The sequence below is a fragment of the Meleagris gallopavo genome, chromosome 1, assembly GCF_905368555.1.
Source record: "Meleagris gallopavo chromosome 1, MGAL_WU_HG_1.1, whole genome shotgun sequence".
Taxonomy (NCBI): Eukaryota; Metazoa; Chordata; class Aves; order Galliformes; family Phasianidae; genus Meleagris; species Meleagris gallopavo.
The window spans coordinates 115914462-115940039 of record NC_139404.1 but is presented as its reverse complement, the minus strand read 5'-3'; the positions used below and the strand labels follow the sequence as shown (position 1 = coordinate 115940039).

The window sequence follows — 25578 nt, the reverse complement described above, 5'->3', positions numbered from 1 at the left end:
TGAAAACTTCTTTCAAGAACCAGTTAATCTTTTATGTCAATGTAATTTTTTCTTCTCCTAGAATTTGTCATATAGCTGTAAAGTAGAAATTCAGAATCATGATAATAAAGTTAAAGGTATCAAACATTTTAGGTAGAGACAATCTGTATTTGCTTGTATAGCACAGCTGTTTTGTGCATGCAGTAATACTTGTCCTGACTGGCTGAATATTGTACCCAAACAGTTTCTTTAAGTCTCCCAGTATAGAGAGCTTAAGAGGAACTGTAAAATCAAGCTTCACTTTTTATTTGTAATCTTTCATACTTTTTCTCTGGCAATTCTTACATTTACTAAAATTCACATGTGATGTAAGATGATGCATGGTAAACTTTTAGTTGCCTTAATTTATCTTTCTTAAAAATATTATTTTCTTACTGGCTCTCACAAGTTTTGATTGAATATTGGAAAAGTACAGTTAAGCAAAATTTCTCTTTCTGTATATTTTCTTTAGGGGGCTATTTTGCTCTGCTTTTGGGAAAATAGTCTTTCTTAATTTTTTTTTTTTAATTGTTTCTCTTTGATCCTTTCTTATTATTTTTAAAGTAAGCCATAGTTTTCTGCACTTTTTTTTCCATGCTCTTTAGGTGATTCTTTTCTATCATGTGCTATTTACTAGAGTTAAAAATAAAATCACAAAACAACAGCAGTAAAAACAGCAGAAAAAATCATACGTGGAATAAATGGACTTTTTGAAAGGTTGAACATAACAAAGGATGACAAAAAAAAAAGAGGATTTTTATTAAATTTACTTTGGCAGTCTTCTTCCTAGGGTAGTGAACTTCGTGCTTGCTTGCTTATTTACTTATTTGTGGTTGAATCAGTATTTTTAGGATCTTTTTTGTGTATTTATTTGTTTAAAATCCTGAGTTCTGGCAATCAGAAATAAAGCATTTTCTCTCCAGCGCTGTCGTTTTAAATGCTGCTGCTGAATTTTAACCACTGCATTAGATTGAAACCTACATGCTGTTAACCACTGAGCCAAAATGAAATCGACCACTGCATTGAAATCAGAGTTGGCAGTTGTATACGGACTTGAAGGAGTTGGTAATAGCAGTGCACCCGTGTTTCTTTAATGGGGTTTTTATTCTCTGTTTTCAGTTTTAATGGTGCCGTTTTGATTTAAAGACTGTTTCTTAATAACGATGCACATTTTTATTGAAATATTTTCAATGTAACTTAAGAAGAAAATAACAATAAAGCCATCCTAGGAGTGGTTTCCTCAGAAACAGAATGTTCTGTTGCATACTCCCATGATAATGCAGCGTGCTTGCTTTATTTATAAAGCAATCTTGCGTAAGAAGATAAGTGAGAAGATTTCTTCATGTTTTGTGAACCTTTATTTGTGGTTAAAAATTGTAAAATGTGTTTGTATTTATAGAGCCGTGTTTGCTAAAGAGAGATTTTCAGCTTTTGAATTTACATTTTGTAACTTTCTTTTCACTCTGCTTCACCAAGCATATGAAAAATGAGCCTACTTGCATGGTTGACCTCTTAGTCTTTTGAAATTTTTGTTTCTTATTAATAGGACTGGATCCCTCCCAATTCAGAGTCCATCACCATTACCATAAAGATGAGGAGAATGATGCCTTGGTTGGTGGCCCAGCTCAGCTCACTGATGAGGAGAAATATAGGGACTGTGAAAGATTCAAGTTTTGCTGCCTCAAATGTGGAACAGAGAATATTTATGACAATGTCTTTGACTGTTCGGTTCGTTTTCAATGTTTTATTTCTCTTTATTGGTGAGGGGGAAAATAGTGTAGAAGAAAAGGCTTTTCAGAGAGCATTCGTATGATGTAGGAGAAGATACCATATTGCTACAGGACTGTTGTTTATATCTTTGGAACAGAAATCTGCTGATAGGACAGTGTAGAAATATTTTTCCCATTTTTGCATTTCAGCTAGGAGCAGTGCAGTTTAGGAGAACGTGAGAGATAAGCTGGCTTCATTAATCTGTTTGCCCACATTCATGAATGATTGTTAACTGCAACTTTTTAAGACATCCTTATCTTAACACCTGAGTAACTTCCAGTTCCCTATTTAATGAAACTTTCATGTAGCTATGGCAATTTCTTATCCTAAATCATATTAATTGGAACAAAGTGGTTTTGAAATTTCTGTTTATCTTTTTACATCCCACTTCCTTTCTTCACAGTAAGGCTTTTTTATGTTATCTTTCCTTCTGTCTTTGTATATTGAACATAAAAAGTCACGGGGGTGCATTCTTGTTGAGAAGTTCTGCCAAAAAATGTATCTGGGACCTTGGATCACAACTTGAAATAGGGCCAAGTATTTAACTCTCCAGCAATGTTATGCATATATTAGTCATTGGCAAATTAGCGAGCCTCAGAGTAGTGAAAACCTTGAAACTCAAAGCAAATAAATCTTTTATCTAAATTAAAAGTAATTATTTTAAGTTAATTTGGACAAACAGCAGATGTTTTGCATTTTTTTGAATCAAAATAAAGCAGTCTTTGGAAGCAAGTAAGATGAAAATGCACACAAATCGAGTGATGCTATGTAAATCCTTGACTTTTGCTCATTACAGCTGTAAATAAAACAGTTAATTGCACGTAGACTTGACAACTTGCAGATGGGCTAACTGGAGAGATGGAGAGAAGTGGATGTCAAACTCTTTATATATATATGTGTGTGTATGTGTGTCTATATATATATACACAGACACACATTATATACATAAATGTAATAAATATTCTACGCAATTATTTAGTGGAATTATTTTGTGTTGTGGGAGTTTAGCCAAGATGGTTCAGAGTAGCCTAAGTGTTAAGTTGTAAATGGAAAGAAAACTTTTTACATAGTGTTATAAATATCCAACCTAACAGGTTTTTGTTATTTCGGTGAGAATTTTACTGAGTTTAATTTCAGTACTTCACATACTGCTTTTAGGTTCTGAAATCTTAATGTTAGCCATTCAAAGATTTCAAAAGTAAATGAGATGCTGTCGAACTCTAAGAGCTGTTCTTTGCACTTGGGGAAGATAAAAAATGATCTTCTTCTTTTGCAACAAGGCTTGTCTCTACAGCCCCGCTGGTAATCTGTAATTGGTATCTGTAAGGTGGATTTCAGTGTTCTGATTAGTAGCTTTAGGCAAAACTTCAATCTCTCTGAAACATAATTTGTTGAATAATTAATTTTGTAGCAGATGAAGAAGCATCATCTCCAGCAGATCTTTCATTGATAAGAGATTTGGAAAACTGTTTGTCCTATCAGACAAGTCTTTATATGGATGTGGCCAACTATGGTGGGAAGAAAGAAAGACTAGAGAGTAGAGATTTAATTGAATATATAAAGACTTTTAAGATTTTTTTTTTTTTACATGAGGTGTTACGTCTAAACTCCTGCAATAACTTTTGCTGCTATTATCTGCTGTCGTGATGTATATTTCTGCATTTCTTTTTTTCAGGGGCGATTTATTGAGCCCAGCTTGCAAAGGTGCAGTAAGAGTGAATGTGAAGAGCCTCCTTTCAACCACGTGGTTCAAATGAACAACAAATTACTCTTGGATATTAGACGCCACCTAAAAAGATACTACAGTGTAAGTATTCGGAAAATATTCTTCTGTAAGAAATGAGTTGTCTAAGTGCTCCTGAATTTAGCAGCTGTCTCATTTTTTTCGATGAAGTATAAATTAGTGCAGTTGCAAAACTCAACTTTATGAAAAGGGAACTATCAATTAATGATTTTTAAAATGTTAATTTAGGTTATTTTTCTAATTTCTGTCTTAAGTCAAAATAGTCAGGTACGTGTATGTATGTATATAACGTTTTGTAACAGTGTTTGTCAGCATTACTACAGATGAAGGAGCTCATTGCTTTCCCAATGGTTGGCATTGTGTGGCATTGTTAAAAAATAGTGCTGTAATATTTGCATTACCCATCTTTCCACTGACCAAGGAACTAACAGGTTAGGAAAAATATACCTTGATTTTTAAATTATATTAATATGTTTGGCATCTCTAATATGCTGTAAGGATTGTGTTTTGTGAATTATCATCTGTCCATTTTGGTGAAATTTTCATGAAATTCCTCATAACTTCTTTTATAATGTAGTTGTCTAACACAGAACCTTTTTTCACAGCCCTCAGAGCAGCATCATTTTTGAAAGAGCTCCTAACCTTTGGTTGCTCATAACCTTTGATATACTTAAAAATTATTTTTGAAATTTTGACCTGTAAATGAAAGGCCGGCCTAATTTGTGGTTTGTTTTCTTAGATATTACAAAATATTTTTTCAGATGGCAGCTAAAATGCGGAGCATTAGCATAGTAGTTTTGTTTTAATTATGGTTTAATACTAAGTGTACATCTTGTATGTTTTTTTTTCCTTCTATATTAGTTCCTATTGCAATTCTAAATAAATGTTTTCTGATATGTTTTCTGGAAATGTGATGTATTGGGAAGGTATAAGAGTGTCTTTTGAAGATCATTGCATCAAAAAGAATTTTCTTAGACAATTTAAATTTGTAGTATTTCTTAGGGTAGGATTCATTGTTCCTTTGCATTGAAGCTAAGGATAAATCATTTAGGTGGGTAAAGTTATCAAATGTGAAATCTTGCATTATTGCCAAGTCCATCTGGCTGCAAAACTTTAATTCACATGATATTACTATAAATACTGCGTTATAAAGTGTGTTTATATAATAGGTCAAGGTAATATATTTAGACAGACTTCTTTTATATAAAATTCTGCTTCTGATTATTTTTTTTAGATTTTAGAATATGTACATTTGATGCAATGTATGAACATTATGATAATACACAAGCCAAATGCTAAGGAATTCTTGCTATATAAAGTACGATTTAAGGACAGGAAGAAGTGTTATTTCTGAAGAATTCTAAAGAATGAAAAATGCTGTAATATTTTACTCTGTTCTCTAGCTTTTGGTTTTCGTTTGGTTTTAAGGTCAAGCCGTGAACCAAAGTCTGAAATGTTTCAATATTGAACATTGTAATTTATTTATATTCTATTAAAATCTGTTACGTATCTGTCTACCTAGTATATATCAGAATAAAGTCCTCCAAGAGGAATTTATTTGTGCTTGTAAATGGAGGCTTTATAAACCTGATCATATTTTCAGCAATGAGAACTTTCTTTTAACCTTATCAGTTAGCTCTAATAATGATGTTTAATATTACTTTTAACTGTGGAATACATTCAGACTCCAGAAATGTGAGTATACTTTATTATTGAGTAGTTTTGAAATTGCACAATGATTTTCATTAAATGAAGGGCTTTCCACTGAGCTGGGTAAGAAAACTTTTTGTCCTGTTAGCTCTTAGAAAAGCAGGTGCTCTGGGCTTTAGTATACTCCTTTCATTAAGTACTTGTAGTGACTGTGTAACAGCTGGAGTTGAAATTTGTCAAATGGATGTTTGGACTAATACATATAATCCTATAAACTCTAAAGGCACACTCAGAAGTAGTATGGCAAAGTACCATCTGAACAAAACATTTGACGAAACTTTGAGACACTTAAGTCTCCTCTTGTAGTTGTTGTACCTGAGAGGCTCAGAAGTGTCAGTTTAAATAGAGAAATACTCTGATTAACTTTGTCACTCCATTTATTCCAGTATGTATATATTTTTAGATAATACTTTTCTTTATATGTTGTTCAAATGACCCACGATACAAAAAAACAAATTTCATAAATAATATTTTTTTAACACTTAAAATAATGAGCTAGTTTTTATGAAGTCACTCTTAGCAGGAGTCTTTTGGCACTATCCACTGCTTGCAGAAATGAATAAGCTTACTTTTTTTCAGTGGGCTTTTAATGAGATTTTTTTTTTCAGGGTTTAGAATCATTGCATTTTGTTTCCCTGTCTATTGAAATGCTTCCATATATAGCTATATAAACTTAGAAGTGGAATATATAGAAGTGCAAAATATACTTGGTCTTTTTGGTGAGTGGAGTTAATAAATAAGTAAATATATTGATGATGTACTTCCTTCCTTTAAAATGATGCAAGTCTAAGTACACAAATATAATTTTGTAAGGTTGCTACAATACCAGTGCTTTTGTAAATTATTTACTTTTATGTAATTTCTTCAGTCCTTTTTCCCATTGAAACATTTAAATCTTTTATTTGTGTTCTAAAACATAGGTGACATTACTCCAGTATTTTTGGCTTTCTTAATAGTATTAACGATATCATTTTTGAGAATCCTACTCCTAATTGTAGATATCTTTAAAAATGACATGCAAATATTTCTTTTCAGAAAGGCATTATTCTTTGAAAGATTGATTCTGTTATGTGGTGTGTGTTTTTTTTTTTTTTTTTTTTTATATTCTGCTTCAGAAGAGCAAATAGATGAAAAGAGAGAGAAACGCTAGCTAATCTAAATTGGGAAATGAAGAGGGCTTTTTTAAGCATGAAAATTTCATCATCTTGTCAGCTGGCAGAATGCCTGCTGTGTGGATTCACAAAGGCTAAGAATTACACTTTCATGAAATTTTCCTCACTAACTGCCCTGGTTAATTTGAAAGATAACCCACTGTTCTAATTCATTCCTCAATTGGGCGGTGCAGATTTTATCTTTGATCTGACAAAGCATTTGTGTTAATCGTTTTGGCCCTCTACTAGACACTCTTGGGATTGTGCTTTTACAATAAATGTGTCTGTGATAGCTCTTTAGTCTATTATACTTACAATAGATCCATAGAACTGGTAATTAATTCTGTACTGCTTTGGAAATGGGGAAGAATAGGTGTAGCTCTGTCAAGTGCTGCTGGGAAGTTTGTTTAGCTAGTTCATTTTTGAAGTGTTACCCTCAGCCATCAATGAAGCATCCATGCTAGAGAATGGCTGAAGGCTGAAATATGCAGGCATAAATGGAAAAAGTGACCAATTGCTATGCTGGAGAGTTTCATATAATTTATAGTAAGAGGATCTAATTATGATGCAAACTGTTTAATGTTTCCCACTGGAAATATTCATATTTATTTTGAACATTTGGTAAATAAACACCAACTCTTAGATCCTCTTTTAAAAATCTCTGTAAAAATCAGTGTTCATATCGATAAAAATGAATCCCATGTCTTGCTTAGCCATTAGTTTTGCTGACTGAAAGGAATTGAATAAAAAGTCTGTATTGTATACGTCTGAGTGGTATCAGAATCACAGCTGAACTGGAAGGACTCTCAAGCTGTAGTCCTTGAATCACAAGTTTTTTTAACTTGTTTCTAGCTATACGTGCATGGTATTAGTAGTAGTATAGGCTAAAGCCTGTTTTAATATAGATTTCTTTTGTATTGTTTAGTTAAAGCATATGGCATCTTCAGACCTTTTTATGTTTTCAGAATGCAAACTTAAAAAGATTATGGTGTTTTTTTTTGTTTTTTTTTTTTTTTTAATATTGAGAAAATCTTGGCCCAGCCTTTATTATACTGCCTTTATTTTAGTCTTTCTAGTAGACCACTCTAACCCACAGACAGAAGTGAGTTTGAAGGCTGTTGAACACTGCTAAATAACTTTATACTGTTCAGCTGTGAAAATGCAGTGCTCAATAGCCCTCAAAATTTCTCATTTCTTACCTGTGGTGGGGTAGTCTACTGCTTGCACATTAGGTCGCAGTATAAAAGCATGTTAGTACACTTGTTCAAGGTCTTTGAATTATTGTTTTATGTATGTATATGTTTATTCCTTGTTTTGATTATTGTATATGTATGTTCTTGGGTTTTGCGTTAGTATTTTATGCACTTAAAAAGTAAAAGATTTATAAACAAGATAATATTATAAGAGGCAGTAGCCTTCATCAGGGTTTGGGGTAGCATGGCATATTCGCTTAAGGGAACAAAAATGACAGGGCTCATTGTGGACCTGGAGTCTCCCACACTGCAATCATGTGTATTGCCAACAACCCACAGGTGTACACCACATGAACAGGTGAAAATATGATTGTAGATGGTGGTGATGACTTTTGTAATCATGCTTTCGGAACAGTTATGTATTGAAAACCCTTTTTGTTTGATGGGCGGGTCAGGATAAGAAGCTTCTTTGGATTGAAGGAAAGGTCTTCAGTAGTGGCAGTAGTACAGTATTTTAAATATTGTTGTGCTGCTAATACTGGCAGAATATGGACACGTAATAAAGAGTGTGTAGAGCCAGAAAACAGAAGGAATCATTACACCAATTGATGTGGCAGACACAATCAGATAGCTAAAAGCTGCTGTCCAATTATCTCCAATGATTATTTTGGGAGTTCTTCCTGTTTGTGTATAAATGGATATCTGAGTCTCTTCCAAGCTTGAAATTGTATCACTGTCATTTTAGTTTATATATACAGAAACCGAGACATTTATTTTTAGTATTGAAAGCTTCCAAGTCAAGACAAAATGGAAAGCAATTGGAGTGAGCGATAAAAGATGAATGTGATTCCGTGCACAACTTACTGGGAACTCAAGAGAGGGAAGGGAAGCTGGCACCAAGAATTCTCAAGATGTTTTCCTCCCCCCTGCAGTGGTATTTTCTGATCCATTTCTTGAATGCGGTTGACAAATGGGTTGTACTTAAAATCATGTTTCGGTTAACCAAGAGGAAATTAGAAGCATCTTGATTATTGAACAACACCACCAGTATTCTACTATGTGAAAGCATTATATATGTCTTTACAAACACAATTTATACTTAACTGCATAATGAAAGATAGCCCTTTGGTCACCATGTGCATTTTGGGGATGAGTAAGCAGTTATTTGTCACAGTGCTCATGGTATCTATTAACTGAGATTGATTCGCTATTACTGCAACTTCTGCCCTGTAAAGGAATTGTTTGTTTTAGACTTGCGGCATCGATATGATTTTTAGTGAAGTGTTTCAAAGTAATGATCAATATACCTATACAAAAGGTTTAACTCTCTTCATTGGATTTTACTAGCCGTGACGGACATGCATCCATCTCCCTGATGGCTGAGTGAAATTGAGTGCAACTCTATGAACTCAGAATTTCAGCCACTGAGAATGAGTGAAATCTGCAAAGGAGTAGTGTCTGTTTGCTGATGCTTATTTCTAGTGTTTAGTCCACAGTGAGGTCCCTTGCCAGAGAAGACTCTTAATGACAGCAGATACAGCTCTCTGCTAACTGGAGAAAATGCTTCCCAGGTTAGCCACGGCATGGAACAGGTTCTAAGAAATGCAGATTGCCTCAATAGAATAAAACCAACTTTGTAATTTCCTCTGTAGGTAGAACACAGGAATGTAAGGGCTTATTATCACAATAATTTATCTGCTTAGGCTTATGAATGGCAGTAATGTGTAGATCATGTTACAGGAAATGTGCCCACAGGTAAATATGGTCGTGGTTGTGATTGCCACCAAGTGTGTAATGTTTACCTAGGTGATTGAATCACTTCTCTAATAACAAGATGTTGCTGTCTTCAAAGGATTATGGAAAGCACTTTGAAGGTACTCTGTTGGAACTGATCTGTTGCCACAGTAGAAACAATGATGAATTTTGGTAGCACTTGGAAAGTATGTTTTGCTGTAATACGGTTATGGTTGCAACTCTCTCTTGTCTAGCTTTAAACTGAGCACAAAATAAAGTAGCTTTGGTGTACCAAGTGCAGTACTTGTTATGAGATTCTGTAGTGCAGAATGTAAAAGTTTGGGTGAATTTCTGCAGCCTATAGATAGATCTGCCACATGTTACATTAAGTGCCTGAGCAAGCTACTTTGAGAATGAGAGTGAACAAGTACATCCCTTGTTGAACATCTTGGAATGACAGAAGTGTTAGGATGCTACATGACATTATAGGTTTTGCTTATTCTGAGACTACTTTAATAACATCATAGATCACAAGAGCATTCATGACAAATCACTGGTCTCGACAAGATCAATGTTGATCTTTCTCCTTTCTGTGGTAGCTTCAGAGATGACCATTTTCAATCTGTTTAGATTGCTGTTACTTTTAATTTAAATCCAAATGCAATTTTGGATGGAGAAGCATTCTTACTAGTTTCCAATTAGAGATATTAGAAGAAGCGGAAGCTCGTCTCAACTAAGACTTTAAGTAATATTTAAAACCATCAGTTCTTGTGTGATTTTGATACAGTTCATGCATTATACTAAGTTGGGGCAATAAGTATCAACTAAGAAATTAAGTCTGAATTATTATACATGAAATTTTAATACAAATGAATGTGTTATAACCAGTTTGCTAGAATATGACACAGAATTGTCTCTTGATATTGAATACTTGATGCTAGTTGGTATATGTACAATAGTAATCACAGAAATGTTGACTTAACTGTTACAATTTCTGTTGACCCTCTGCTATCAGATCAGCCAATGATTACACTGTTCAAGCGCAATACATACTTCCAGAGAGCCAAAGTTAAAATCAGAAGTTAAATAGACTACAGTTTCACCAAACGTAGTTCTTTTTATGAGAATAGGTTTATTTGACAATTCTGACCTAAAAATGTTGTGATAATCACAAACGTGTTCTTAGGAGTTGCTTAGGAGTTACTTAGTAGGTATATAGAAATCTATAGTCAAACAAGAATTTTAGAAAATGAAACATCTTGTTTTGAGCATTTTGTTTAAAAAGCTACAGTGGATCCATCCATGGTAACTCAGTTGAATGACACATAAAAATATGGAATGTTTTCTAATAATTGCATGAAAAACTAAGTCACCTGTCCTAAAGTTTCTTAGTCTTTATTGTGAACCAACCCTCAATTTTAAAAGAAAGCTTAAATAATTATTATTTTTTATTATTATTTGGGAAGCTAAACTATATTTGGTGCAGAGTATACTTTCTTTGGCAAACGTTTTTGTTTGTTAATGTCTTTCATAGTCCATATTCCTGAACATTATTAAACAACAATGTCATCAAGGATAGAAGGTGGCAGAGAGCACATACACCAGAATTTTCAACTATGAAGTTTCAGCATGCTTTGCTTTGGCATTGTGGGGATGGTTCTTGTAGATGCTCGTTTCTCCACTCTTAGCTGTTAAAAGACTTATTTAAATTTTTTGGTTTAAAGTAGTTAAACGTGTCAGAAAATATTTCTTTTATCTTTTAGTCACTTCTCTTCTTAGTAAAATATTTTTTTAAGGAATTAAACAAATTGTTCCTCAACAGAAGTGATTCCCATATTTGAAATCTCATGATAAAAGGCTGTGGTACAAAACGGGCTTTGATCTACTTGTAGCGTCCTCTGTATAGGCTTTTGTGTCGTTGAAGCTCAGCAGTCAGGTTGGTTACGTATCTGTTCCAATCATTTTCATTAAATGGCATCTGCTGGTGGACTTTACCACTAATTTCTTACTGAGTTATAAACATGAGTTACTCTATTTTTGTTCATAGGAGCATGCTTTTGTACTATTACCTTTTGTAATTTGAGCCTGAACAATTGTCAGCTTTGCCTGTGCTTTAGCACCTTGTGTTCTGTGATGCACACTGGTTTAAATACCCTTTTATTGCTAAAGATGAACATCTCTTCCCTATTTTCATGCTATGCAGATTATTTTCTCTTTATCTGTCCACAGCTGTGGCATTCCATAGTGGGAGAGAAAAAAGCTCTGTAGTCCTGCTAAAACTGTTACAGCAGCTAAATGACAAAGGCTATTGTCTTGTTCATTTTCTTTCATTTGAAGAATTTCAGTATCCAAGTATCTTCAGCCTAGCCATTGTTAGGCTTTAAATCCTCAAATGTATGAAAGAAACATTTCTGAAGTTTTCAAAGGTATACCAAATTTCTACAGAGAATGATAGGATTGTTTGGGTTGGAAGATGGTTCAATTCAACCTCTCCATCCCTGCCATGAGCAGGGAAATCTTCCACTGGACCATAAAAATTAAGACTCTGCAGAAGTTAGCAAGTAACTGTTCCTTTTCTCCTGAACAAAATCATTATCTTTGCAGATGCCCTTACAAGAGAGGCATAAAAAATTCACTCTGCTAAGAGATCTCAAGATAGAAATAAATGTTTCTGCAGAAACAAAACTCATTCCATCCAAAAATAAAAGCTCTCAGATTCAGAGTTGTAGCACATGCTCTGAATGTCTTTACCCTATACTACGAAATAAGTGAAAAGTTAATATTTAAAGATGCTGGGTTTTGTTGGTTTGTTTGTTTGTTTGTTTTTTTTTTTTTTTTTTTTTTTTTTTTTTTTTTTTTTTTAATGCTGGTCCAGAAAGGAATACTTCTTTGTCATGTCTTTTTCCTTTCTGTACTGGTGGCTACAGGTCAGATGTGGAAAACAAGGAAGGATGAACTCCTAGTGGTTTTCTTTAAGTAACCTGCCCATTCAACAACAACATCATCCCAGAGATTGATTTAATTGGTGTTTTTTCTCATGTTCTTTTTTTCTTTTGTCACTTGTTTTACTTATCTTTGAAGATTATAGACATACATGAGTTGAAGAGAAAGATTTTGTAATAACTAGCTTTCGTTTCCTAATGAAAATATGGTCAGCATAGCATTATTGTTCCTTTTCCCCCTATTTGATGGAAATTTCTTTACTAATGCCTTCAGTTTGGATGAGCTTATTTTTGCTTTCTGCCAGTGATGTGAAAGATTGAACATTGTGCATATCTTGCAGCTGATATATCTTAATTATTCTTTAAATTTTTACTGGATTTGGAAGAATTATCTGAAAGGACAAAATAGGAGGTGGAGTCAAGTGGAAGTATATCCTCATCAGCTCTGCAGTCAGCCCCCATTCCTTTGAGTGCAAGGCAACCCAGCTGTGAGGATTGCTGGTCACACTCTCATCAGAGAGAGAGAGAGAGAGAGAGAGAGAGAGAGAAAATTAGCAAGACAAAATTCCTCTCTATCAATCCTACCCTTACACAAATTCAGACTTCTGAGCTCCCATACGTGAGAGTGTAACTTAATTTCCAAATTACATGATGAAAGCACATCTGTCCCAAAATTAATACCTCTTGAGAATATCATAATTGTATATACTGAAAATAATTAGTATCTGTAATTTGCAAGTCATAAATGTCTAATTTTTAGCGAAGTTGTTTGTTTCCATTTAAGATAAATTCTCAATTTAATATCCAAAGCAACATTCGACTGTACTACAGGGAAACTAGAATTGTTTCAAAATGGAGAACCCCCTTGCCCCCCAGAACACAAAGAAACAAAATGATGAATTCTGTTGCACGATACTACATTTTTTTTCTTCTGAAAACTGTGTAATTCATGTAATAATTGTTATTTGATAAAACATATTTTTTCTCATTTTGAAGCAATTCTTGATGAAGATCTTGCAATAGCACTAGCAGCTACTTGTATTTATGACCCCTATCAGGCACAGAAGTTGAATTTTGAATTTGAATTTGGTACTATTTCTCTTTCTGTATATGTGCCTTTTTATGGATAAGTTTGCAGATATGAATAAAGTCAATAAAATTAAAACAGTTATTAAGAAATACCAGAACATCTTCCAGCAGTTCATGCAGTGTTGGAGATGCTTTTTCACGCCATTCTTTATTATTTGCATGTGTTTTTTATGCTTTTTTGAATAGAAGCAATTAAGCAAATTCTTCCTCCCTCCTACTGCTTTCTATCTTTCTTTTTGCGACATGGGATCAGCATTTATACTCTCTTGTTCCTTTAATGGGGCATCTTTTTGGGGGCCAACTTCCAACCTTTTTTTTTTTTTTTAATAGAATCAATGAAATAATAACAGTAGAGTAGAATAAATTTTGATGTGGTTCTCGAGGGGGTTTCCTGGCTGATTAAAAACATAGTTTTAATATCTGACACCCTACTCCTTTCCCAACCCATCAAGTAAAAGAGACTAAAATGCCTAAAAGATAACTCATTATTTAAAAATTCTATATGATTTGGTAAGCCAGGCATCTTTAGGACTTAAAATTAATTAGAAGAGAAAAAACAACCAAACAAAAAACCCTCCACAACTCTGTTATCTACCAAGAAATGGTCAATAATGACTTCAAACGTCTATTTTTGACATTTTCTGGTGAGTCCATTTGTGAAGGGCTTCATGAGGCTAGTGGCAAGATGCCACTCAGTAATCAGGTGTCTTGCAGGAAACCTCTGTAACAAATACTTATTTGAGGAACATCAGAGACTGTAGTGAGAATAAGGAAACTGATGAGCAATTACAAGCTTTTTGTAGAAAGAAGCATACTCAATTTCTATATAAATTAAACTGGTTCCTTTTTTTTCTACTCACAGACCTCCACATAAGGAGATCCAGCTTCATAACCAAGGCTAGGGAGATGCCAGTGTTAAAACCACTGACTTCATCTTGTAATAATTACAGGCGAGTTCTTTTTCCAGAAGGCATCTAGGCAGATTTTTTTCAATCCCTTCCTCCTCATCTGAACTGCAAGCAACTCTTCAGTTATAAAATTTTCAAATTATTTTTAATCCTTTAGGGTCAAGACACTGAACTGTCTGGAAGACAGTTCTAATAAGAGCATTAGGCTAGTACAACAGAATAAGCCAAAAGTTGATGTTTGAAGATGTGTGTTGTTGTTTGGTTTTGTTTTGTTATTTTTTTAATGCTGGTCCAGAAAGGAATGCTTAGTCTTGTCTTTTTTCCTTTCTGTTCTGGTGGCAACAGGTCAGATGTGGAAAACAAGGAAGGATGAACTCCTAGTGATTTTCTTTAAGTAACCTGCCCATTCAACAACATCATCATCCCAGAGATTTATTTAATTGGTGTTTTTTCTCGTGTTCTTTTTTTCCTTCATCGCTTGTTTTACTTGTCTTTGAAGATTATAGACATGCATGAGTTGAAGAGAAAGATTTTGTAATAACTAGCTTTCGTTTCCTAATGAAAATATGGTCAGCATAGCAATATTCTTCCTTTTCCCCCTATTTGATGGAAATTTCTTTATTAATGCCTTCAGTTTGGATGAGCTTATTCCTGCTGCACCTGGAATAATACAGAACATTCATCCTCCATGAAGAGGATGTTCGTCACTGTTTTCTGCTCATGTTTTCCAGTTGAGAGCAAAACTGTTCCTGCCTGTGGGTTTCCTCATTCAGCCTGGAAAGAGGTTAGCATTCTGGAGTGAGCAGAGGAAGTGTGGGAATTACAGTGCAGGAGAGGTATTATCCAGGTGCTAAGTTGTTTCAGCTTCTCTTGGAGTTGTCTTAGTGGAAAAAAAGTGCTGAACACAACTGTATTGCATGAGAGAAGCTGAAGAGGGACAGAATTTTTTCAACAGCAAGGATTTCTTTTCACCTTTTTATTTTTTGGAAGATAACTACATTGGTTTTGACTTTTACATATGGTAAAGAAATGAGGACCAAGAAGAAGTATTGAATTTTTCACTCCTTTGGCAGGGCAGTGAAGGAATGAGAACACTGGAAGATACTTTTTGGTCTCATCTTGTTGCTTTAATTTGAACTTCTAATACGTTCACATATGTCAGGAGAACAGTTAAAACATGAATTAAGATTACTAAGACTCAAATAAAGATTTCCTAATTTAGGAAAGAGGATCTTTTAATGTTCTTTTTTCTTCTTTTCTCAATGCTTATAAACAGCAGACATAAATAATCTAAAATTATGTGAGTGACTCACTACATTGCAATTTATTTGGTCACAGAAAATTGAGTCCAGAGATGACTGTGTTCAGTTGATTGAAAAAAGTGTCTGTCACCAGTGGAGAAGCTATTGGACTATCTCTTAATGCTTTGCTAAAACATTCCCTTCACTTTCATTACTTTGTTGATATTTCAGATACTTTATGATCTTAAAAGTAATAGCTGTTTTTTTGTTTTGTTTTGTTTTGTTGTTTTAAAGAGCGTGGCCCACTTTCTTGCAACTGCTGTATTATTTTGGTTAGACATTTGGATCTAAAAGAATAAAAGCCTACCGTGAGGAATGGATTTACTAAAGGAAACTAAGTGATTTTTTCTGATGTATCAGCTACAGCTTTCAGATCCCTTTGGATTACAGAAGTTGTTAAAAAGCGTGTATGTGTTATGCATTCAGTTATCACATTTGACTCATGAGGTAAAAGTTCATTGGTTTCTTCAGAAGAATCCTGTAAAACATGTGCCTAGTTGGACAGGGCAACTGTATTCTAAAATGTTTAATGAAATCTAATAATAGTATTTCATTGTTATGAATAATGCTTATGAATATTTGAAATTTAAGCCTTTTTTTTTTTTAATCAGGAAAGTAGTTGGATGATTTTTCCACCTGGTTGGAAAATTAGGAAGTTATTGGGAAGTGGTTAAGTGGGAGAAAATCCATGAACTGCCTAATTTCTACAGACTTCATTTCCCATTGAGGAAGGGAAATGGAGAAATATAAATGCATCTTCTTCAGTGGAGTTGTGATTAATACTAGGGTATTACTTTTGTGGGAAGTGATTCTTACTGAGGAGTAATTTTGTTGCGTTGCCTAAAGGAAAATGTAGATACCAGTCCTTTTTTTTTTTTTTTTTTTTTTTTTTTCCCCTTTCTTTAACCCATCTTTAGTGCAAGGCTGTGTTACAGCTATCAGAGTATAAATGCTTTGCTCCTTCTTCAGAGAGCCTTGGGGCCATCCTTTGATATTTAATTACTTTTAAGTCTTTCACAAGAGAAAGATGAGAACATGCTTTCCTTGAACTTAACAGTTTGGGCAATTTTTTGTAATCCAGTAAATACAAATTGTACCCTGATTATCCATCTATGTCTGTCAAGCAAATTTTAATGGATGAATGAATGAGTCAAATCCTATGCATGGAAATACACAAATGTGCAAAATATGAGTCTAATTACAAGGCTGCTAAATTTACACAAGGTCAGGTAAACAAGCCACTGTGTAATGATTATTAATTGTTAATAATGCCTTTGAGAAAGCACGTTTCTACTCTCAACACCTAATGTTTATGCCTTATGAAAGAACCAAGTTGATCAGCTATTAGAAAAAAAAAGACATTTTCTTCCATCTTTCTCCTACCTCACCTGCTCACTAATTAGTTCTGAATAGTGGGTAAAGGATAACGTGCATCCTCACTACTGTTCCAAAAAATAATACATAACTGTTGAACATACTTTTAAAGTTTACAGTGAAAATATTATGAATAGATTTATTAACTGATAACATTTTTCCTCTAGAAGCGTACAAGCTCTACCGTCTGTTGTCTTGTGTAATGATCAAGTCATTTCTTCTATTTCATTGTTATCCTTTGAAACTTAATTGTTTTAAAATAGATCAATTTTGCACTTTCACTCTGTTGCCCTTACTTTGCTCCTTATTCCTTTACCTTTTAAACTTATCCGCATCTTTTCTTGTCTCTTTTGTTCCACTGTAAATGTCCATTGTCAGACAGAGAAATTTACAGGGAGAGAAATAAGGCTGGAAATGAGAAATACTAGATTCTGTATTCCATTAAATTAAAATTGGCAAACATGAATTGACTTTCTTTGCTATATATAGGTATACATCTTATACTCTGTTGTGAATTTGTATCAGCAAATAGTTTGGACAGGAATGGTAAGGAAGATTGTGGGCAGCAAAACCAATCTGCATTGCAGTATGTTTCATAGTTTTGCCTAAACTTTCTCTGGTTTTCAAGTACAGTGCTTTTGCATTGAAACCTCTGATTCTGTTTGGCAGTACCACTTGTTTTCTCTAGCGCTGCTCAAATCAGAAAAGAACACATTCTGGAAATGAAACAGATTTAAGCCTCAAGAGAAAACAAATATTCACGTTTGCTTTAGATATTGAGGAGAAACAAGACTGATCTATGGTTATTTGGTAGAGTATTGCAGCCAAGAAATATGGATTGATTTGTGTTAACCCATGAACAAATAAGTTTGATTTAAGAAAAACATTTGTGTAGTAGACTGTCTGACATTATCTGGGTGCTTGTGATTCAAAGAACTCTGTTTAATGCTTTTTTTTTCAATAGAATTTTCTGCAGGAGATGTAAGTTCCTGGGTAGTACCTGACTGTTTCAGCTAAAACAGGAGTATTTTCAGCTGTGTGAGATGGGCAGGTCTTCTCTAGATACAGCTTCTGAATGGTACTTAGTGGTAAGCAAATCCAAAGGCTATTCTATACCATTTCAGATACTTCTGTTCTTCATTGCTCTCATTTTTGTAATCTTTTCAGCTTCACTGCAATTCTGTTTTGAATTGCAAAGAAAGGTAAACAAACCAACAAGTTTATCGTCTGTATACTTCATTGTCTGCATTTCTAGGCTTTCTCTTTCCAACTTCTGTTTTCACTGACTCTTTTGCACTCCTGTTTTTTCTGTTTTATAATGATAATGGTGACAAAACTAAACAGTGGGCACTGAAATTGATGCAGACTGTGTTTTTTATGGATGCACAAAGGCTACAGCTATTTATCAAAATCCTTTTCATCTCTTTGGCTTTCTCAGTATTTTATGGTAGCATTTATTTCCTAGTTCCTTAAAGAACTAGGATTGTTCCTAATATTATGGATGATTGTAATTAAACTGCTACCACATTAAACATGTCAAATTCTGCTAAGCCTGAGTGTATTTAATATAATCTTGTTTTCCACTAGTCAAAACTTACCTTTCTGATACACATACCTGCTTTTTACAGCATGCTTTTGCTCCCTCTGAATGGAGGAGTACGCAGTAATCTTGTATCACTGAATCCGGTGTGTTTGTAACCACTGGAAAAATTATTGTATCATACTTTTTTGTTATCTGCAGAGCTTTTTTTTTTTTTTTTGGTGTTGTTGTTGTTGCTACTGTTCTTTGCATTGGTTTCTTTTATCCATTTCTAGTGATGTACCCAGGATTGTAGAAAGCATTTCAAGCAAGGCCTCTCTGCTGGTTTTGTACAGGGAAATGATTACTTTTTCAATTTTTTTCTGCTTCTTTCTTCTCATTCTCTTTTCCTTTTGATTAGTGTATTATTTTAGCATAATTTTTGCCTTTCAGCTTCAGTCTCTCACTGTGAGCTAGCATTTATCATTCCCGCATCTCTCCTCCCTCCCTCTCTCTCTCCCTCCCTGATATGGCCAATGTTATCCTTGCTGGTTTTTGTATTTATTTTCTTTTATAACTTTTAATTCATCTCTTTCATTTTTGAGTTTTCTCAGTTTCCCATTTTTGTAATAACTTTTCCAGTTTGTGTGTAACTATCACCTAAATAGTTTCCCCTGTAGAAGTTCTTGGCTCGTAACAAAAAAACCTGGGTGGTAAGCAGCCTGGCTAGCATAGTAGAGCCTGAACTTTTAGATCTTTTAGCAAGAAGAACTCTCAATTCTTATATGAATTATTTGTCTTCTTGCCTACGTCACTCTGGATTCTTGCTACCAATTTGAGTTTGTTTAGGTCATGTTGACCTTGGTCTGAGATCACAGAAGTTTTATTGTTTGGGGTTTTTGCAGATGTCTAATTCTTGCTTTTCTAATATTTCCCTTTCAAAACGTGAGACTGATATGGAATAGGTAGGTTGCACTTAGTTTAGTTTTGTTGCTTCCAATAAATTAATTCAATTATCAATTCTTTTCATTATTTGTAAGGTACCTTTGAATGTACCTGTATCCCAGTGGCCATTTGGTAATTCAGAATTATTCCTTATTTTTACAGCTGTGATACTACAAAGAAAATATGACTGCATAATTTAATCACTTGGACTAGGCCAGGGATAATTTTTCTTACTCATTGGATTTTGGAGTTTTGGTGAATTTTTAACTTATTTTGGTAAAGTAAATATATAAGATCTATTGTTACTGATGTTTTTGTTTCCATTTTTTTCCCTTTCAACTTTTATGCATATTGATAAGTTCGGTCTGTTTTGCAAACATTTACTAATGCTATAATACATTTTCCCATATCTCCCTTCTCAAATTTTTACTGTTATTGATTGAAGATTCAATTGAGAAATGTGTTTAGAACCCTGCTTTCTGTGGTAATCATAGAAGTCAGTGGGAAGACAAGAAAATTGTATTGAAAGAAATTGTGTGCGTGTGTGTTTTGTGTTTCAGCATAGATTATCTCTGCCAAAATAATAGCTGTCATTTTGTTCTTGTTATATTAGTGGCCTGTAGCTTACTACTACCCCTTTTGCCTTGCTTTTGTCCATTTGTCTATTTGTGAGTAGAAAAAAAATTTTGTGAAGGGCCATAATTTGGGGGCTTTATTATGCTAATAAAATCAATATTTTGTTATCTATTTAAATTAAATATTTCAAGATGGTGACCCCTCTCTACCCTAGTATCAAAGCTGCAGACCTTAACATTCAGTGACTTTGAAACTTGAGTTCTGTTTAGAATTTCATGTCATGCCTATTGCAGGAGAAAAAGATGGAAAATGTATACGCTGAGCCTATAGGACTTCCTGCAGTGCTTATTAATCCTTTATGGATCATTTGAAATGTTTCTAGTTTATTTAAGCTTTGCTGCCTGTATCAGATTGTTCCTGCAAAAAAAAGGAAAAAGTGATCATGCTTTGAATTTTTAAAAATGATCTCACTTTCAAGCAAAAGCACTTTTATGCTCCATTAGAGTTGAATTTGCCAAACTCTTACATCGCATTAACACAAGCTTTACTGGATGGATAAACGTGTTCAGAGACTGACTAGAACTTTACCAAACTGCATATTAAGATTTTGTCGTTTTTCAGTTTGGGTCTTGAATATTTTCTACAGACAAATAAAGTGAGGGAGACAAAATTATTTCATTAAGAAACTATAGTGCAGTTCTGGTCTTATAAAATGGTTGAAAACAGGAATGTCAAATTTAATAGTTCAGTATAAGACTAGAGAGTCTAGTAGAACTAAAACTTGTGCCATCTATGAAGAAGTATTTATATATATGAATGGGTCTCTGCTTTTTATATTTTGCTGCTGTTTTTAAAATAGTTGATAGACTTGCAGAATAATGCATTATGATTTCTGGCTTAAAAAGAAGCTCTTCATCTGAAGGCAGGAAAGGAAACTAGGTAAACTTAGCTTAGTGGCAGACTAAGGGCTAGTTCCCAAATGGTATCCACTACTGCAGGAGCCACCTTGCTGTTTAATTACTGCAGTCAGAAATACTGAGGCCAGCAGACACTTGGTCTGAAAGTTGAAACATCTGTTTTATATTTTCTGATATCCTTCCCTCTCAAAATATATTTTTGTTTGTTTAATTTGTAATTAACGCTTATGGGTTGTTGCGTTGACTTTGTAAGTACCACTGTTAGGGAACTTTTACATTGTACTTTGTCAATTAGATCAAGATCTGTATAATGCAGACTGATGTTTTTTGTAATACAGACTTCGTAAACATCTGCTTTACAAAACATCTGCAATCTTTATTTTTCCACAGTATTTTAATATACTGTCTGCCCAGAGTAATCCTTTTCAGGTATGAATTACATGAAGTTTCTACCTTAGAAACGTGCAACTTGAGAGCAAAATAGAAAATTATTTGCTGTTAGTCTCCACAAAGTCTCGAGTAAGAATTTGCGTAATAGCTTATTTCTTCAGTTTCTGTTATTTCTTATGTTTCATAACATAGGAAAATAGGTTCATGTCAATATGAATTAAAACATATTTTAGATATTTATATGCTTTTACAAAGTGCTTATTACCATAGTAACTAAGGGAATCTATTAATTTAGCATTTTTTAAATGTTCCTGAAGCATACGGAATGTATTGCCTACATACTTAAGGCTAAGCAGAATATTTAAGACTCTGATCGGTCTGATAGAGCCATGGCCTTCCTGAGGAATACTGTTGGGAAGGTGCAACCTCTGCTGAGTAGCACCAACGTCTATCTCTGACATCATGGGTCAACAGAATAAAATAGGAGGCATTACTTTCAGAGCAGCCCCCATACCTTGAGTTAATGTATGATGCTCTGAATGTTGGCGAAACTACTTCAGAAAGGAAAGTCGATTAATAGAACCAAACTAGTACACAGGTTTTTCAAATATGTATGCTGAGCAAGACAAAATACCAAGACTCTGTATTACAACTGAAGGTGTTACAAAGGCTGCTCTGAAAATAATGCCTCCAAGAAGACCAATGGTATCCTGGGGTGCATTAGAAAGAGCGTAGCGAGCAGGTTGAGGGAGGTTGTCTTTCTCCTCCACTCCACTCTGGTGAGGCCACATCTGCAGTACTGTGTTCAGTTCTGGGCTTCTGAGTTCAAGAAAGAGAGGGGCACCTCTAGAGAGAGTCCAAGGGAGAGGCACAAAGATGTAGAGGAGCCTGGAACACCTCCTGTATGAGGAAAGTCTGAGAGACTTGGGGTTGTTCAGCCTGGAGAAGACTAAGAAGGGATCAGTGATTGTAAGTATCTGAAGGTCAAGTGTCAAGAAGATGGGACCACTGATGCCCAGCAACTGAGCAAAGGATAATGGGTACAAGCTGCAACACAGGAAGTTCCATCTGAAAATGAGGTAATTTTTTTTTAACTTTCCTGTGCAACCTGCTGTAGGGAACTTGTTTTAGCACGGGATTGGATGATCGCAGGTCTGTTCTAGCCCTTAAGAGGCTATGAGGTTTCTGAAGAATTCTTTCTATCCTTCTTTCTGATGATGTGAACCGTAGCAGACCACCACTACATTAGCTTGCTCTTCAGCTCTTACCCACAAGCTCTTTACTGGCTTGTGACTCACTCCAGAGAAAAGCACAACACGTTTAGGGTGCTCCTTTACACTGACTGCAACTCCCTCTTCCTCTCATCCTTAGCCTGAATTCTTGGATGTCCTATACAGCTCTCCAGTATATGCTGTTCACCTACCTACCACGCCTCTGTAGTCCTTGTGAAGCCGTAGTTCTCTGTGCATGGATTTCTAGCTCCTCCTGCTTATTTCTTGTGCTAAGAATGTTTCCTCATGGCTTCTTGTACTATAACTGTCCAAGCTTTGGATACCACCCCCTCCAAAACCTTATCTTGGTCACACTTACTAGGTTATCAAACCTGATGGAAATGATGCTCCTGTCTACTTCAGAAGATGGATCTTGTCACTTCCTGTTTTGTTCCTGAGCAGAGAGTAAGGATCACTTAGCTCAGCATGATGGCAACACTTCTTCATGCAGTCCTGGATACCCCTGAGCTTCTCTTCTTTGTGAGGACTCATGTTCAGCTTGGTGTCTGCTGAGAGCTCTAGGTTCTCTTCTGATCACCACCCGTTAGGCTTGGTCATTGAGCCAGTTTTCAACCCACAACATTTTTCCAGCTGGTGGCTCATATTGCTTCTTTTTTCTCTAGATGCATCTTGTGTTACCTACTCTTTTTCTCCATACAGTTTTTCTTATACATTCTGAACAAGTTACCTTTCATCTTTCTTTTTTGATAATAAGAGATTGTAAACCTAAAATCTGTTACCCATTTCACATTTTTTCAACACCTTGAAATTTTGTTTATGGCTTTTCGCTGTACTAGTTATCTTTAACTTCTTTTAACTCATCACCAGAACTGTGCGCTCCGGTATTATTCTCACCAATATCTTTGCAGGAAATCACCTCAGTACTCGCACACAGATCTTTGGTATTAAATCCTTACAGCTTATGCTGAATTACTTATCCACCGTGACTCCTTTTCAACTGATAATTTCTGGAATACATTATTCCCATTCTATAGGTATGAATTATCATCATCGTTCCCTATGTGTAGGTTTTTTCTTCGGCTGTTCTAAAATGTATTTTGTTTTGAATGAATATAGTTTACCAAACCAGTTTCCTGATGCTTGTAATTATTTACTATTCTACTGTTGTTGTCTTTAGAATTTATCTGAGTTGATTCATCTCTTCTGCTAATCACTGATGTAAATGTTGAAGAGTAGGACTGAAAACTTTTCTGTGATATATCACCAGAATCCCTCTCCATCTCATACTGACAAATGCTTAGTTGATTGTCATCACTGTGTGTCTCATGGACAGTGGATTTTTTGAGATGCTACAACTTTGCACCTCTTAATCCATTTCACATGTATTTACTAACACCAGTAATTCTATTGCAGTGTCCTTTGGAAGTTAATCAGACATTGGAGATACGATAAATTATAGTACATCTGTATTTCTGAACCAAACTTGTAATCTTACCTAATAGCAAACTTCATGTTTAGTTTATATTGTTCTATGTAAAATGATATTGGCTGATGTTAATTACATCATTATCAATTAATTCCTGTCTTAAACTGCTTGATCACTTAAGGTCCCTATCAGTATTTCTGTTATTTTTCCTTCAATTAATGTTAGACTGATGCATACAAATTGTTCTATAGATCCATCCTGGTTAGCTTGTATAAATGTTAAATGGAAAATTAGCATTTTTAAAGATAGGTGGAGTCTCAATCTTTTGAGGTAATGTCAGGTGAAGTTCAGCAAGTAACAGATAATTTTATCTCTGTAAATATTTAAGTGTAAGTATTAATTTTTATGAATATTCTGAGTTTTAAAGGACTATAAAGTATTTTATCGCTAACAAACCCAAATATAGGTGTTGATTTGCTATCAGACTGTTACTGCATTCTTCCAAAATACAGAAAAAAGAATATTATGGGTTGGCACTGCTGTCCTACCCTCTTACCCAAATAAAATAAAATTATATATATTATAATAGCAGTTGATAAGTAGTCAGTCTTTTCTCCCATACAGATATTTTTTCTTTACCTCTCAAAGTGAAATTCAGAGTCTGTTTCAGAAATACACTTTCTTACAGCAAGTATTCTCCTTAGATTTTTGAAAAATACTAGTCCTAGAGGCAGTATGTATGTCTACCAGAAACTCAAAGCAGTGACACCATAGCAGCATAGCAGCGCAGTTTTCTATCAGACTGTAGGCTCTCAGGTAACCCTCAGGGCAGAAGAGGTAAAGTGTATTTGAAGGATCATACGTAGATTTTGTCCCTCCTGAATGAGATTTACTAAACACAACTTTTAGTAAATTCTTCCTCTCTCTCTATGCATGAATGTATATTTATAAATCTGTGCAACAAGCATCCTATTTATTTTACTTCTTGTGTTGATCACCAATAAGCAATAAGGAAAGTCTTTTTCCAGTTTTCACATTTTTTAGTTCACTGAGCTTCTGACAGGCCTGGTTTGTTTTTTGTGGGTTTTTTTTTTTTCTTGTACTTACACAGAGCTTTAGTAGCTTAAAAATCCATCTGTTTATTTTGTTAGTCTAGAATAATTTAGGTTGAAGAAAGCTCTCAGACCAGAACACCAGCCTCAAAGCAGTTTGAGGCTTTGCCATGCGCAAATGCCATTACATTGGTGCACGAGTTTGTTTGTTTGTTTGTTTGAATTTTGAAACATTGCCACATTTTAGATGTCTGGCTTGCCATTTTGGTTGTCAGAATCCCTGTAAAGCTGAATTCTAGCTGAAAACTTAAGCTTAGATTGTTGAGTGTTTTCTTCAAGATTCAGGAAGAATGATTTGGGTTTTTTGTTTTGTTTGTTTTTATCTTAAACTAATTAATGACAGCTCTCTTGAGATGCTGTTGTTCCTTTGTGGCATCACTCAAACGATTCTGGTGAACACTGAGTTGAACATGAGTTAGCAGTGTCCCCCTCCTGCTAAAGCTAATGTGTTCTTGGCTGCATTGGGCAAAGTATTGCCAGCAGGGCAGAAGAGGTATGAACCTTCTCCTCTACTCAGCATTGGTGAG

At 34.6% G+C, this 25578-nt stretch overlaps 1 protein-coding gene across 2 annotated transcripts in view; it reads left to right on the top strand.

Annotated features, from left to right (window-relative positions):
* Positions 1-25578, top strand: part of POLA1 (DNA polymerase alpha 1, catalytic subunit) — a 191101-nt gene that overhangs the window by 86392 nt on the left and 79131 nt on the right. For both annotated transcript variants that reach the window (XM_019622071.3, XM_085210462.1), the window contains exons 33-34: positions 1565-1746; positions 3464-3595. In XM_019622071.3, the coding sequence (XP_019477616.2) occupies positions 1565-1746; positions 3464-3595 (314 nt within the window). The remainder of the gene's footprint in view (positions 1-1564; positions 1747-3463; positions 3596-25578) is intronic.